Source organism: Gorilla gorilla, chromosome 17 (genome assembly GCF_029281585.2).
Source record: "Gorilla gorilla gorilla isolate KB3781 chromosome 17, NHGRI_mGorGor1-v2.1_pri, whole genome shotgun sequence".
Taxonomy (NCBI): domain Eukaryota; kingdom Metazoa; phylum Chordata; class Mammalia; order Primates; family Hominidae; genus Gorilla; species Gorilla gorilla.
The window spans coordinates 86002347-86016259 of NC_073241.2; the positions used below are offsets into that span (position 1 = coordinate 86002347).

Here is a 13913-nt window from a genome sequence, read left to right on the forward strand (position 1 = left end):
TTATGGTTCTGTGTATGTGTTCTTATCCATATCCTCTAGATGTCTATACTCGCTGTCCTAATTACTGTTGTTTTATATACCCACTGTCTTAATTACTATTGTTTTATATTAAGTTTTGAAATCCAGATATGTGAGTCCTCCAGTATTGCTCTTCTTTTTCAAGATTGTTTTGGTGGGGTCCCTTGCATTTCCATATGAATTTTAGAATCAGCTTGTCAATTTCTACAAAGAAGTCAGTTGGAGCTTTAATAGGGAATATGTTGACTCAGTAGATCAATTTGGAGAGTACTGCTATTTTAACCATATCAAATTTTCTGACCCATGAACATTGAATGCATTTCCATTTATTTATATCTTTAGTTTTTTTCAGCGATATTTTGTAGTTTTCAGAATATAAGGTTTGTATTACTTTTGTTAAATTTATTTCAAAGAATTTTATTTTTTGAATCTATTAGATATAGAATTTTTCCATTTATTTTATTTTCAGGTTTTTCATTGCTGGTGTATAGAAATACATTTGAGTTTGTTTATTCATCTTGTATCTTACAATCTTATTGGACTTATTACTTCTAATAGTTTTTTAGTGGATCCTTTAGGATTTTCTGCATACAAGATAATGTCACTCTCCAACAGAGATAGTTCTACTTTTTGCTTTCTAATAGGGATGCCTTTTATTTCATTTTTTTGCCTAATGTTCCTGGATGGCACCTCCATAACAATGTTGAATAGAAGTGGCAAGAGTGGACATCCTATTTTCGTTCCTAATCTTTAGCAGAGGGAAAACATCTAGTCTTTCACTTTTATTTTTATTATTATTATTTTTTTTTGAGATAAGGTCTCACTCTGTTGCCCAGGCTGGGGTGCAATGATAGCTTACTGCAGCCTTGATCTCCCAGGTTCAAGTGATCCTCCTGCCTCATCCTCTTGAGTAGCTGGGTCTACAGGTGCACACCACTACACACCTGGCTATTATTGTATTGGGGCCTATCTCTCTTGTTAGCTCTAATCATATTTGCTTTATATATCTGGGTGCTCTGGTGCTGGGTGAATATGTATTTAAAATTGTTATACCCTCTTGCTGAATTGACTCCTTTATCATTATATAGTGACTTTCTCTGTCTCTTCTTATAGTTTTTGTCTTGAAGTCCTGTTTTGTCTAAGTGTACCTATTCCTGCTTTTTTTGGTTTCCATTGGCGTGGAATATCTTTTTTCTTCCCTTTATTTTCAGTCTATGTGTGTTTTTATAGGTGAAGTGTGTTTCTTGTAGGCAAGAGATCATTGGGTCTTATTTTTTCATCCATTCAGCCACTCTGTCTTTTGATTGGAGAGGTTAGTCCATTTACATTCAGTGTTATTATTGATAAGTCCTTGTTATTATTGCTCAGTAAGGACTTATTTCTGCTATTTTGTTTTTTGTTTTCTTGTTGTTTTGTGATATTTATTTCCTTCAGGTCTTCCTTTCAGTGATGGTGATTTACTCAGGTGATACGATTTATTTTCTTGCTTTTTATTTGTTGTGTATCTATTGTATGTTTTTTGGTTTGAGATTACCATGAGGCTTGCAGATACTATGTTATAACCCATTATTTTAAGCTGATAATAACACTATTTGCATAAACACAAACAAGGGCAACTAATAAAGACTCTACACCTTAACTTCTCTTGCTTTTTAACTTTTCTTTTGTTTGTTTTTTTGGGTTTTTTTTGGGAGACAGGGTCCCACTTTGTCACCCAAGCTGGAGTGCAGTGGCATGACCTTGGCTCACTGCAGTCTGTCTTCCTGGGCTCAGGCAATCCTGCCACCCCAGCCTCCCGAGTATCTGGGACTACAGGCCCATGTCACTGTGTCAGGCTAAGTGCTGGAATTACAGGCATGAGGCAGGGGCCTGTCAGCTTTTTAACTTTTTATTGTTACTAATTATATCTTATTGTACCGTCTGTGTCTTGAAACGCTGTAGTTATTTTTGATTGTTTCGTTTACTCTTTCTACTTAAGAGTAGTTTACACAACATAGTTATGGTGTTGCAATATTCTGTGTTTTTCTGTGTACTTACTATTACTGGTGAGTTTGTACCTTCAGATGCTCACTAACATCCTTTTCTTTCTGATCGAAGTGCTCCCTTTAGCATTTCTTGTAGGATAGGTCTAGGATTGATGAAATCCCTTGGCTTTTGTTTGTCTAGAAAGTCTTTATTTCTCTTTCAGGCTTGAGGGATATTTTTGCTGGATTTACTATTCTTTCCTTCGGTACTTTAAATATGTCATGCCACTCTCCCCTGGCCTGTAAGATTTCCACTGAAAAGTCTGGTTCCAGACGTGTTGGAGCTCCATTGTTTGCTTGTTTATTTTGAGACAGTCTTTCTCTGTTGCCCAGGCTGAAGTGCAGTGGCGTGATCTCAACTTCCTGCAACCTCTGCCTCCTGGGTTCCAGGGATTCCTGTGCCTCAGCCTCCCAAGTAGCTGGGACTACAGATGCGTGCCACCACACCTGGCTAATTTTTGTATTTTTAGTAGAGATGGGGTTTTGCCATTTTGCCCAGGCTGGTCTCAAACTCCTGGCCTCAAGTGATTCGCCCACCTCGGACCTCCCAGAGTGCTCGGATTTTAGGCATGAGCCACTGTGCTTGGCCCAGTGTATGTTGTGTCTTTTCTTTTTTGGCTTTTAGGATTCTTTCTTTATCCTTGACCTCTGGGAGTTTGATTATTAAATACCGTGAGGTAGTCATCTTCGGGTTAAATTTGCTTGGTGTTCTATAAGTACTTGGGTATTTATATCTTTCTCTAGATTTGGGGATTCTTTGTTATTATTCCTTTGTATAAACTTTCTACCCCTATCTCCTTCTCTCCCTCCTCTTTATGACCAGTAACTCATATATTTGCCCTTTTGAGGCCATTTTCTAGATCCTGTAGGCATGCTTCATGGCTTTTTACTCTCTTTTCTTTTGTTTCCTTTGTGTATTTTCAAATAGGCCATCTTCAAGATCACTATTTCTTTTCTCTGCTTGATCAATTCTGCTATTAAAAGACTCTGATACATTCTTTAGTATGCCAATTGCATTTTCAGCTTCAGAATTTCTGCCAGATTCTTTTTTATTATTTCAGTCTCTTAAATTTGTCTGATAGAACTCTGAATTCTTTCTCTGTGTTATCTTGAATTTCTTTGAGTTTTCTCAAAACAGAGAATTCAAACCCTATTTCGAATTATCTGTCTGAACAGTCACGTATTTGTTTCTCCCGGATTGGTCCCTGTTGCCTTATTTCCTTCATTTGGTGAGGTTGTGTTTTCCTGGATGGTCTTGATACTTGTAGATGTTTGTCTTGTCTGGCCATGGAGGAATTAAGTATTTATTGTATTCTTCACTGTGTGGACTTGTTTGTACCTGTCCTTCTTGGGAAGGCTTTCCAGATATTCGAAAGGACTTGGGTGTTGTGTTCAAAGCTGTATCTGCTTTAGGGGAGCCCCAAGCCCAGTAACACTGTGGTCCTTTTTTTTTGAGATGGAGTCTCACTCTGTCCCCCAAGCTGGAGTGCAGTGGAGCGATCTCAGCTCACTGCAACCTCTGCCTCCTGGGTTCAAGCGATTCTCCTGCCTCAGCCTCCTGAGTAGCTGGAATTACAGGCGTGCACCACCACGCCTGGCTAATTTTTGTATTTTTAGTAGAGATGGGGTTTTACCACGTTGGTCAGGCTGGTCTTGAACTCCTGACCTCATGATCTGCCCACCTTAGCCTCCCAAAGTGCTGGGATTACAGACATGAGGCACTGCACCCAGCAGCACTGTGGTTCTTGCAGACTTGTAGAGGTACCGCCTTGATGGGCTTGGACAAGATTCGGGACAATTCTCTGGATTACCAGGCAGAGACTGTTGTTCTCTGTTCATCCTTTCCCCCACACAAATGGAGTCTCTCTCTCTGTCTCTGTTATGAATTACTTGGACTGGGGGGTGGAATGACACAAGCACCCCTGTGTCCACCTTCACTAGTACTGCACTGGGTCACACCTGAAGCCAGCATAGCACTGGGTTTTGCTTAAGGCCTGTTGTAACCACTCCCTGGCTACTGCCTATGTTTGTTTTAAGGCCCTGGGTCTCTACAGTCAGCCAGTAGTGAAGCCAGCCAGGCCTGTGTCTTTCCTTTCAGGGCTAGAAGTTCTCCCAGGCAGCTCCAGCAGTGCTGTGCAAGAGCCAGGGGCTAGAATAAAAAATCTTAGCAGTCTACCTAGTCTTCTATTGTACTGTGGCTAAGCTGACACTCAAATAAAAGGTTAATTTTTAAGTTTGGTACTTAAACTAGCGTATTTTTGCATTTCTAGATTAATCCTCGAGCACTGTTGTTTGGTCATACAGCATCAATCACTTGTTTGTCTAAAGCTTGTGCTTCCGGTGACAAACAGTATATTGTGAGTGCATCTGAAAGTGGGTAAGTATTTTCTCATTTGCCTCTTTTTCTCATGAGTCTTTATAACTAGCACCAGTGCCTTGTAAGTAGTGAGGTTTTTTTTTTCTTTTAGAATATCTCCTAAATAAATGCTTTGTATTGTCTAAATCTAAAGGTAGATATTTGAAATCTGGTTTTAGGGATATAAATTTTATCTGTGTTAATGATTTTATAATACTTTTATTGTAATTTATGATTATGTCCTTTGGCTTGCTTTTAAGGAACTCAGAATACTATAAAAGTTAAAGCACGATCATTCATCTCCATGTTGTTTTTATTGAGTTGCCAGACAACTTTGAGATTTCCTTTTAAAAACCTGAATGATGCTAGGCTAGCATAAATTTTGAAGATGATGCCATGAAAAAGTTCATAACATTATGTTGATATGTATTAATACACTAACATAACTCTTTGTGTTCCCAAGTCTCAGAATGCAGCTTGCTTTAGAGAAGCAGGTCATTGAACAGTAGTTGTAGAGCCTAATGTCATTAAATGTTTAAAAAGATATAAAAACAGTTTTCAAAACATTTTTTGGTGCTTAGAAAATTACATATATTTATACAATATACTATTGAAGAAAGTTGGGGAACTTGAAGAGAATTATATAAGAAATTGTTGCTATGTGTGGTGGCTCACTCCTGTAATCCTAACACTTTGGGAGGCTGAGATGGGCGGATCACGTGAGCACAGGAGTTTGAGACCAGCCTGAGCAACATGTTAAAACCCTGTCTCTACAAAAAAATGCAAAAACTAGCCGGGCATGATGGTGTGCACCTGTAGTCTGAGCTACTTAGGAGGCTGAAGTGGTAGGATCACCCGAGCCCAGGAGATTGAGGCTGTTAGTGAGTTGTGATTGTGCCACTGCACTCCAGCCTGGGTGACACAGTGACACCCTGTCTCAAAAAAGCAAAACAAAACAGAAATTGTTCTCCCCACTGAAGAGAACCTTGTATAATTCATTGGAACAAAAAGAAGCAACATAAGCTAAAAATATAATAGCTGTTGGTCAATTAAAGGATAATTCCCATTAGAATGCATAGTTTAAATTGAATGCTCTTTGAAAAATCGTCTTATATAATACCATATGAGATGTAGAAAATGGTATCTTAAAGAAAACCCTAATAATATCGGGATCATTGCATTTTATTAATTTTTTTTGTTAAATGTATTTCTTCAATAGACAAGGCATGTTGACATTTCTAATTTTCAATGTTATATCTTTCAATCTTATATCTAGTTTTTTTGTGTGCATTCAATAAAATTACAATACATACAGAATGAAAACTGGAATCTGGTATTTTATTTGCAAAAGTTTGAAATTCAGTTGACTTTAACTTTTGTTTTTTGCAGTTTGAAATTCTCTAGCTACCTGGATGACAAATATAAAATCTCAGTAGTTTAAATCAGAAGTTTATTTCTTGTTTTTGTCACTTGTCCCTCATGTGTCACTTGAGGCCTCTACTCTGCTTCACTGTTATCCTTACTTTGAGGTTCAGAGTGAGGGAGCAACCTCTGTGTGAAGCAGCCAGTCTCTGGAACAGAGCTCTGGAAAGCCTTGCATTGGTTCTGGCCAGAACTACTTACAAGACTTCATTAACCAAAAGGGAACCAGGAAATGCAGTCTTATTATGGGCCTACAAAGAATGTGGACTATGGTGGGGGGTGGGCAGTTTGGAAGGGGTGTTAGGAGGGTCAAGGGAGGACTGGAAATTTTGATGAACAACAGTAATAACTGTATGCTACTTTTTCTGAAATATGTTAGTTTTAATGGAAGATTAATTTTAAATCACTGTGACAAAGTTGAATGGTGCTTTAAAAAGTCACATTCAAAGCTGACCATTATTTTGTTTTATAGAGAGATGTGCCTCTGGGATGTGAGTGATGGCAGATGTATTGAATTTACAAAATTAGCTTGCACACATACTGGCATACAGGTTAGTTTCTATTTCTGTGACTCTAAGCACAAACTATTATAAGTATATAATTTAAAATATTTTTAAAACATTGAGCCTATATTTTTATATGAAAAATGGTGGGTGGTAGTAACAAGACAAGAAAACTAGAATTGAAGCGGTAAAAGTGTTCCTCGTAAGATGGTACAGTTGGGAGGGGTAAGAAAGGAGAGGAGACTAATGGGGAAAGATACAGGGCAAGCAAATTGCTGCTGCCTCTGCAATTCTGGGCTACCTTGGTTACCCAAGTGAGAGCCCCTTCACTACTTGGGAAAATGCTCTAGGTCCTAAATAATGGAATTCTTCCTTGCAAAATCCTTTGTGATTCCACCTGTGATTGACACAAATTGACCTACTTTTTGGACCATATCTTTTTTATTGCTCATGCAGTTGGTCCTTGGACATGTATTTTTAAAACTTTCCAACTCTTCAGAAGACATGACTGTTTCATATGCCTGGCTTAATATGTAGAGTGTTACACAGGAATTTGTAGTTTCTGACTTACATTCCTGGTATTCTTTTTTACTTTTTTATAGCTGTCTAATTCTCTGTACTTCAGTTTACTAATTGTTTACTGTGTTGAGTGTTGGAAAAATTATGAATTATATTAAAATATGATCAATTATGATTTCAGTGGTAAAGGAAGAGAAGGTAACTCACATTTATTGAGCAGATACAGTGTAGGCATTTCTTGTATTCTGTTTGATTTAGTCCTCCTGATACCCTTACATATTAAATAGGAGTATATCATTTTACATATAAGGAAGCTGAGGCCCTGATTATGTTTGAACATCAATCATCCTTCTAAATTGTATTCTAAATAACTAGTAATTATAAGCTTATATTTCCCTATTTCTACTTATTTGAAATTCATGTTATTTTTGTGACCCACCTGAGCTTCCTTTTGATGTGATTTGTAAAGCTGATTTTATTCAGGTGTTTTATTAATTTATTCAACAGTTCTGTTTTAGATGCTAGAGGGGGATAAAAACAATTATCACGAATTCTGTTTCAAAATAATTCAAAAGGGAGGATAAGATGTTAGGAAAATAATTTTTGTTAGCTATTTAAAAATTTTAATATAACTTAATATATGTGTGTGCACATACACCCATATAATATGTACCATTTGGTAAATATCTAAAATTCTTACCGAAGAAGTTGAGCTTTAGGAGAATATTGTAATAACCTTGATGAATGCATATTAATCAAGTATCTAAATTAAAGGAGAACACTCAGAAATCTTTTTTCCTTTTGGCATGAATGTAGTTCTACCAGTTCTCTGTTGGGAATCAGCGAGAAGGAAGGCTTTTATGCCACGGACATTACCCTGAAATCCTTGTTGTGGATGCTACCAGCCTTGAAGTATTATACTCCTTAGTATCAAAGATATCACCAGACTGGATTAGCTCCATGAGTATTATTCGATCCCACCGAACACAAGGTCAGTGTATTATGCCTGTTAGGAGCTTTAGCACCATGACTTAATGTTTAGTTTACTAGAACATTCTACAATTTATCATAAATTAATACTTTGGGATATATTCTTCTATGTAAGAAATAACTACACCAATAATTTATGGTCTGTTTCTTCCTTCATAAAGAAATCTTTGATTGAATGAAGACTTAATTGTTGGCTTATCTCCATTCCATAATGTATAGATCACCAGCTTTTGACAGAGTATGTGGGTGATTATCTGAAGTGGAGGAAGAATAGCTTAACCTTTGGGGGTGTAGTTTTACCTTTGGGAAGAGCTGTAGTTTTACCTGTATATTTCTGGGGCCTGGTTCTGTCACTTGCTTAAGAGGCATAGGGAATGTTTCCATTTCAAATGGGGACAGTGAAAAAGGAGAGATTTTACACAGTTAAATTTAATGAAAGTTCCTGGAAGGGGCTGATATATACTTGATGCTCAATAAATATTATTATCTTTTCTTCATTTTTGTTGAAACCTCTCAGTAACAACCATGAAAGCAAAAGTAAAGTTGTCAGGAAAAGAGTAATAGTTAATGCAGAACATTGAATGTCTACTTTTATAAGCCTTTTAAGGAGCATTCTTTTACTTTCAATTGGCTTCATAGTTATGTGCTTCCTATAGAGGCCGGTAAATAACAACCACCACTACCACCGGTATCAGCAGCACCATCACCATGAGGACTTTCATTTACTGTGTGTTTACACTACCAAGCACCATGCTAAGCATTTACATATGATCAATTCTCACAATACTTAGTGGGGTGGGTACTGTTAATATTCATCATATAGATGAGGAGAATGATGAGAGTTAGTGTGATGACATCTTTGCTAAAGGACCCCGGAGTAGTTACTTTAACCACTGTGTTACACTGCTTCCCATTAGTGAATTGCCTTCAGCTTTATAGGAGCTTTTGCTTTGTAACCTCTTAGGGTAGGAAAATCAGCACATAGCTTTTTATTCAGTAGTCATTCAGCAAATATTTATCGAATGCCTGCAGTCTTCCAGGTGCAAGGGATTGAAATATTAATACTTAAGGGAGTCAAATTCTAGTAAAGGACAATGATATATAAACAAATAACAGTTTAGAGTGCAAAGTGTGCAAGATGGAAAAATAGTATGGAGAGGATGGCAGTGAGGCTGATTGAGGGCAGTAGAGGGCTGCCCAGATCAGATGAAGTCTGATCTAGGATTTGGAAGGTGAGGAAGAGTTTAGCAGACATGCGATCAGGATGTTTCTGGCAAAGGAGATAGTCTGTAGGTACAAAAGCATTAAAATTATGATAGGTGTATATGTGAAACTGTAGATATATTTTTCTGGGGCAAGAAGTATGAGGGAAGGAGTGGCAGGATATAAGGCTGGCAGAGCTGGCAGGAGACAGGTCTTGAAAGCCCTGTGTATCTGCTAGGGAATTCACTTTGTGGATCAGGGGTTGTCAAACTTATACTGTAAAGGGCCAGATATGAAATATTTTGGGCTCTGCAGGCCATATGGTCCATGTTTCAACTACTCAACTCTGCTGTTTTAGCACAAAAGCAGCCGCAGACAATACATTAGTGAATGAGCCTGGCTGTGTTGCGATAAAACTTTATTTACAAAAACAGCCAGTGGGCTGGAGTTGACTCATGAGCTGTAGCTTGCAGGCTCTCACTGTAGATGATGGGCAGTCTCTGAAGGGACTTAAGCTTTAAACTTCAAGATGGGAGCAAATTAAGAGATTAGTTGCCCAGCTGAGAGTGGTGCAGGCCTGCACTAAAGTGGACTGTAGGAAGAGTGGATGCACTGGCTTCATTTCCTGCCGCTGTTCTTCTGAGTGTTGGTTCTGAAGTTTGTTAATAGGTATTTGTCAAAAAGGTGGGATCTCTGGTTAAATATATTTGGGAGATGTTTGGTAAAATAAAATTGAGCTGACTTCTCTAATGTGAACCTTCTCAGAGAGGTTTTTTGTGCATATTAGAGAATTACTGCTTTATTCCTAAGCATAACAGTGAGAATGAGATTTGCATTAATTTTCCAGGCAACAGGGAACTAATCATTCATATATTTATCTCTAATATTAGTTACAATGAATCTTTTATTTAAAACAGATCTATATTTGTGACCAAGCAGTTTGCATATTTAAAATTTTTACACTCCTTTTGTATATGTTTACACTGTAGTCTGAACAGAATAGAATGCAACTTAAATCAGTTAATTCCAATGCCTTACAGTGCCTAGAGAACTATGTGATATTGATAAGGTTTTTATTTAAAGATAACAATTTTTTAAATAACAGTAATAACTTTATTGAGAATTTAGTATGTGCTGAATGTTTTCCCTTGGCGTGTCTTAATTTTTATAACAACTCATTAGGATAGGTACTGTTGTTATTCATTTATATTTGCTTCCAGATAAGAAAATTGAATTTAAGATAGTTTGTTATCTAAAGTTCATTGGTTAGTTAGTGAAGAAAAATGTGATTTTGCTTTTAACATTCCCCTCCTTCACTCTGGAACCTACGTTGACTGCTTTCCAATGCTCATCCTCTCAAAATTCCTGTACGTGACCCTGGTGCTGTCACTAGTCCCTTACCTGAAGCTTAGGAACTTAGATTTTATATCATATCTTTCTCTTGATCACACTCTGTGGAGGATGTAATGTGCAATGAAGTATCTGGAAGGTGGCAAGGTATGTGGGAAAGGGGGAGAAATTTGTGCCTTGAAGAAATAAAGTGCTTGAGCTCATCCATGATAAAGAATTAAAAGTTGTAAATTTTGAAGTGTAAAAGTTCATTGTGAACATAGTAATCAAGAACATTGGAAATTATTAAAAACTTCTTGATTAGAAATAAAAAATTCAATTAGCTAGAAATAATTTTCCTTGAATTTTAAGTTGTTGGCCATCTTTATTAACTTGTGTTTCAAAACCTGGTTTCTGTTTCATGAAATAGAGAATTATGTTTTTCTGCTAATTGTAAAACATGCTATTGTTTAATTTTATTCAAGCAAAACATCTTAATATTTAGAAAGAAAGCGTATTATGTTCGTAACCTGGGCTGCTTTTTTGTCCCTTCTCATTTTAGAGGACACAGTGGTAGCACTCTCGGTGACTGGCATCCTGAAGGTCTGGATTGTTACCTCGGAAATAAGTGACATGCAGGTGAGAAAGAGGAAACTGGGGTGATTTCTCTGTTTTTATTCTCTGTAGCTCAAAATTTTAGTAATGATATGCCCCTTCCATTTTTTTTAAGGGGGAAGGAAAAAGTGATTATTTTTTGATAATTTTCTTGTAGGCATAGTATGGAAGATTCTCTAGTATGCTATGGGAGTGAATTTTATATTTACTTTTAATGGCAACATCTGCTCTATCATGGATATAAAATAGAGAAACATATTACGCAGGATATGTAGAGGAGAAACGTAAAAGAGGTGAGGTTCTCCTCAACTGCTTCTGTTTAAATTGACTCAAAGGAAAAAAAAATAAAGCAAATCACCACAAAAAATAAACAAAGCCATTTTTAGTGATCTATTTCAGTTCTTTGGGCTTGAATTCCTTGTTCTTTTTTTTATCAATGAGAAAGATGAAGTCTGACAATTTTGATGCTATTCTCTTCAGCTAGGGAATTTTTAGGCATGGAATTCAGGAGAAGATAGAGGAATTAATTAGATTTTTTAAAAAAGCACATATAGCTACAAAAATTAGGATTAAGGCAGACTTTATCATCTGTCATTACCAGAGTGATGATACTCTAAGTATCATCAGAATTGAAATCTCAGGGGATTTTGTAGCAACAGTATTTGTGTCTAGCTGCTTTTAGGGTGTATCTTTGCTGCTTTTTACTACCTTGGTGCTTACCTGAGGGGCTAAAATGATGAACATATGAAGCGATGCCTTTATTTAATTTTGTTGCCTTTATCATTGTGTAATAATTTTAATTGACAATCATGCTATTCCTAAAGTTTTACAAATCTTTCTCTTTTCAGGATACTGAGCCAATATTTGAGGAGGAATCCAAACCAATTTATTGTCAGAATTGCCAAAGCATCTCTTTTTGTGCATTTACACAAAGGTCACTTTTGGTTGTGTGTTCCAAATATTGGAGGGTAAGATAATTATATAAATAAGCTGTACTTTTATCCTTCAAGACATTGGTTTATCAGATTTCCAAAGAACCCTAAAGAAGTACTTGGTGCAAGACTATTTTCACCATTTAGAATTCATGTCTGCTTTTGATATCACATTTTGAGAAGTTGGGACTTGGCTATATATAGTTGTCTTTTTTTTGTTTGTGTTTATGGAATGATTCAGTTAGAGACTGTATTTCATTGGTCTTAATTTCTCCTTTTTGCTACTGTTTTAGTCACTGTCTTATCAGTACAATATAAGCAGTACTAGGGAGTTTTCTACAGGTTGGACATTTCTTTGTAGGGTGTTATTAAAGCTAATAGTCAATATTTTCCCTGGCTTCTTGTAGTTGGAAAGTCTTCTCATATCACTTCAGAGCTAATGATGGAAGAGGTATATTACTTCCACATTGCCAGACTTTAATATTTCCATAATAGAAAAATAGCATGTTTTGGGCACTTGCTCTGTGACTAGCACTTTTTTCAAAGCTTGCCATGTATTATTTCTTTTAATCCTTACAACTCTCTGAGGTTAGGTGGATTAGCTATTTAATTCTGAATAACAAATCATTCCAAAAATTATTAGTTTAAAACAACAAACATGTTTTATCACCCAGGTTCTTGTTTTTGTTTTTTGTTTTTTTAAAGAGATGTGGTCTCATTCTGTAGCCCAGGCTGGAGTGCAATGGCACAATCATAGTTCACTACAGCCTTGAACTCCTGGCCTCAAAGGATCCTCCCACCTCAGCCTCCTGAGTTGCTAGGACTACAGGCACGCATTACCAAGCCTGGCTAATTTTAGAATTTTTTTGTAGAGATGGGGTCTCACCCTGTTGCCCAGGCCGGTCTTGAACTCCTGGGCTCAGGCAATCCTCCTACCTCAGCCCCCCAAAGTGCTGGGATTATAAGCATGAGCCACCATTCCTGGCTACATTTTGTTCTTTAAAAACAGTCACAAAATGCAACCTACACTCAGGGGAGAGGATTACACATGGGTGTGAATACCAGGGTTTGGGATCACTGGGGCCCTGTTAGAGACTGCTTACCACAGGAGGACTTGTTACTTTCCCCATTTTGCAGATGAGGCAACTGAGGCAGTAAAGGGATGAATAACTTGACAAAGGTTATATAAATGGCAGTGGGGTTGCTGAGTTAAAACATGGGTATCTGACTGCAGCAGCTGCTCTCATTACTACTATGCTATACTGTGTCATAATTAGAACCTGGAATGGGCTGGTTTCCTGAGCTTAGAACACAAGGGGATGGGCCATATGGTGAAAGGAATGACTAGGGAAGCAGCATCTTAACCTTATCGTTGTCACTTACTATGTTAGAATAAAATCAGGAAAAGCTAGCCGCTGCTTGCTTAGAATAGGTTTTATGGGTTTCTTCCTTTGTGTTAAAATTTAAAACAGATGCAAATAGTAGTAAAAAAAGCAGTCTGGGCATGGTGGCTCATGCCTGTAATCCCAGCACTTTGGGAGGCCCGAAGCAGGCAGATCACAAGGTCAGGAGTTCGAGACCAGCCTGGCCAACATGTGAAACCCTGTCTCTACTAAAAATACAAAAAAAAAAAAAAATCAGTGGTGCATGGTGATGCACACCTGTAATCCCAGCTACTCGGGAGGCTGAGGCAGGATAATTACTTGAGCCCGGGAGGCAGAGGTTGCAGTGAGCCGAGATTGCGGCACTGCACTCCAGCCTGGCTGACAGAGCAAGACTCTGTCTTGGGGGAAAAAAAAAGGGGGCAAGAGGATACGGTGAAAAATGTGTCTCTTCCCTGCTGGAACTTACCTTTCCCTTCCAGATAAGAGTATCTAGTACCAGTTTCATTTGTGTCCATTATAAACATTTTATAATTATGTGAGAACAGCTTTTTCTTTCTTAAAATGCATACATAAGACTAAAAAGACAACTCACGTAGTCAGAGGAGATAATTACAATA

The 13913-nt window shown here is 37.4% G+C and overlaps 1 protein-coding gene across 4 annotated transcripts in view; it reads left to right on the forward strand.

Annotated features, from left to right (window-relative positions):
- WDR7 (WD repeat domain 7) overlaps positions 1–13913 on the forward strand; it is a 377480-nt gene that overhangs the window by 23848 nt on the left and 339719 nt on the right. For all 4 annotated transcript variants that reach the window (XM_004059459.5, XM_055368194.2, XM_019014016.3 and 1 more), the window contains exons 3-7: positions 4313–4419; positions 6293–6371; positions 7659–7833; positions 10927–11003; positions 11828–11947. In XM_004059459.5, the coding sequence (XP_004059507.1) occupies positions 4313–4419; positions 6293–6371; positions 7659–7833; positions 10927–11003; positions 11828–11947 (558 nt within the window). The remainder of the gene's footprint in view (positions 1–4312; positions 4420–6292; positions 6372–7658; positions 7834–10926; positions 11004–11827; positions 11948–13913) is intronic.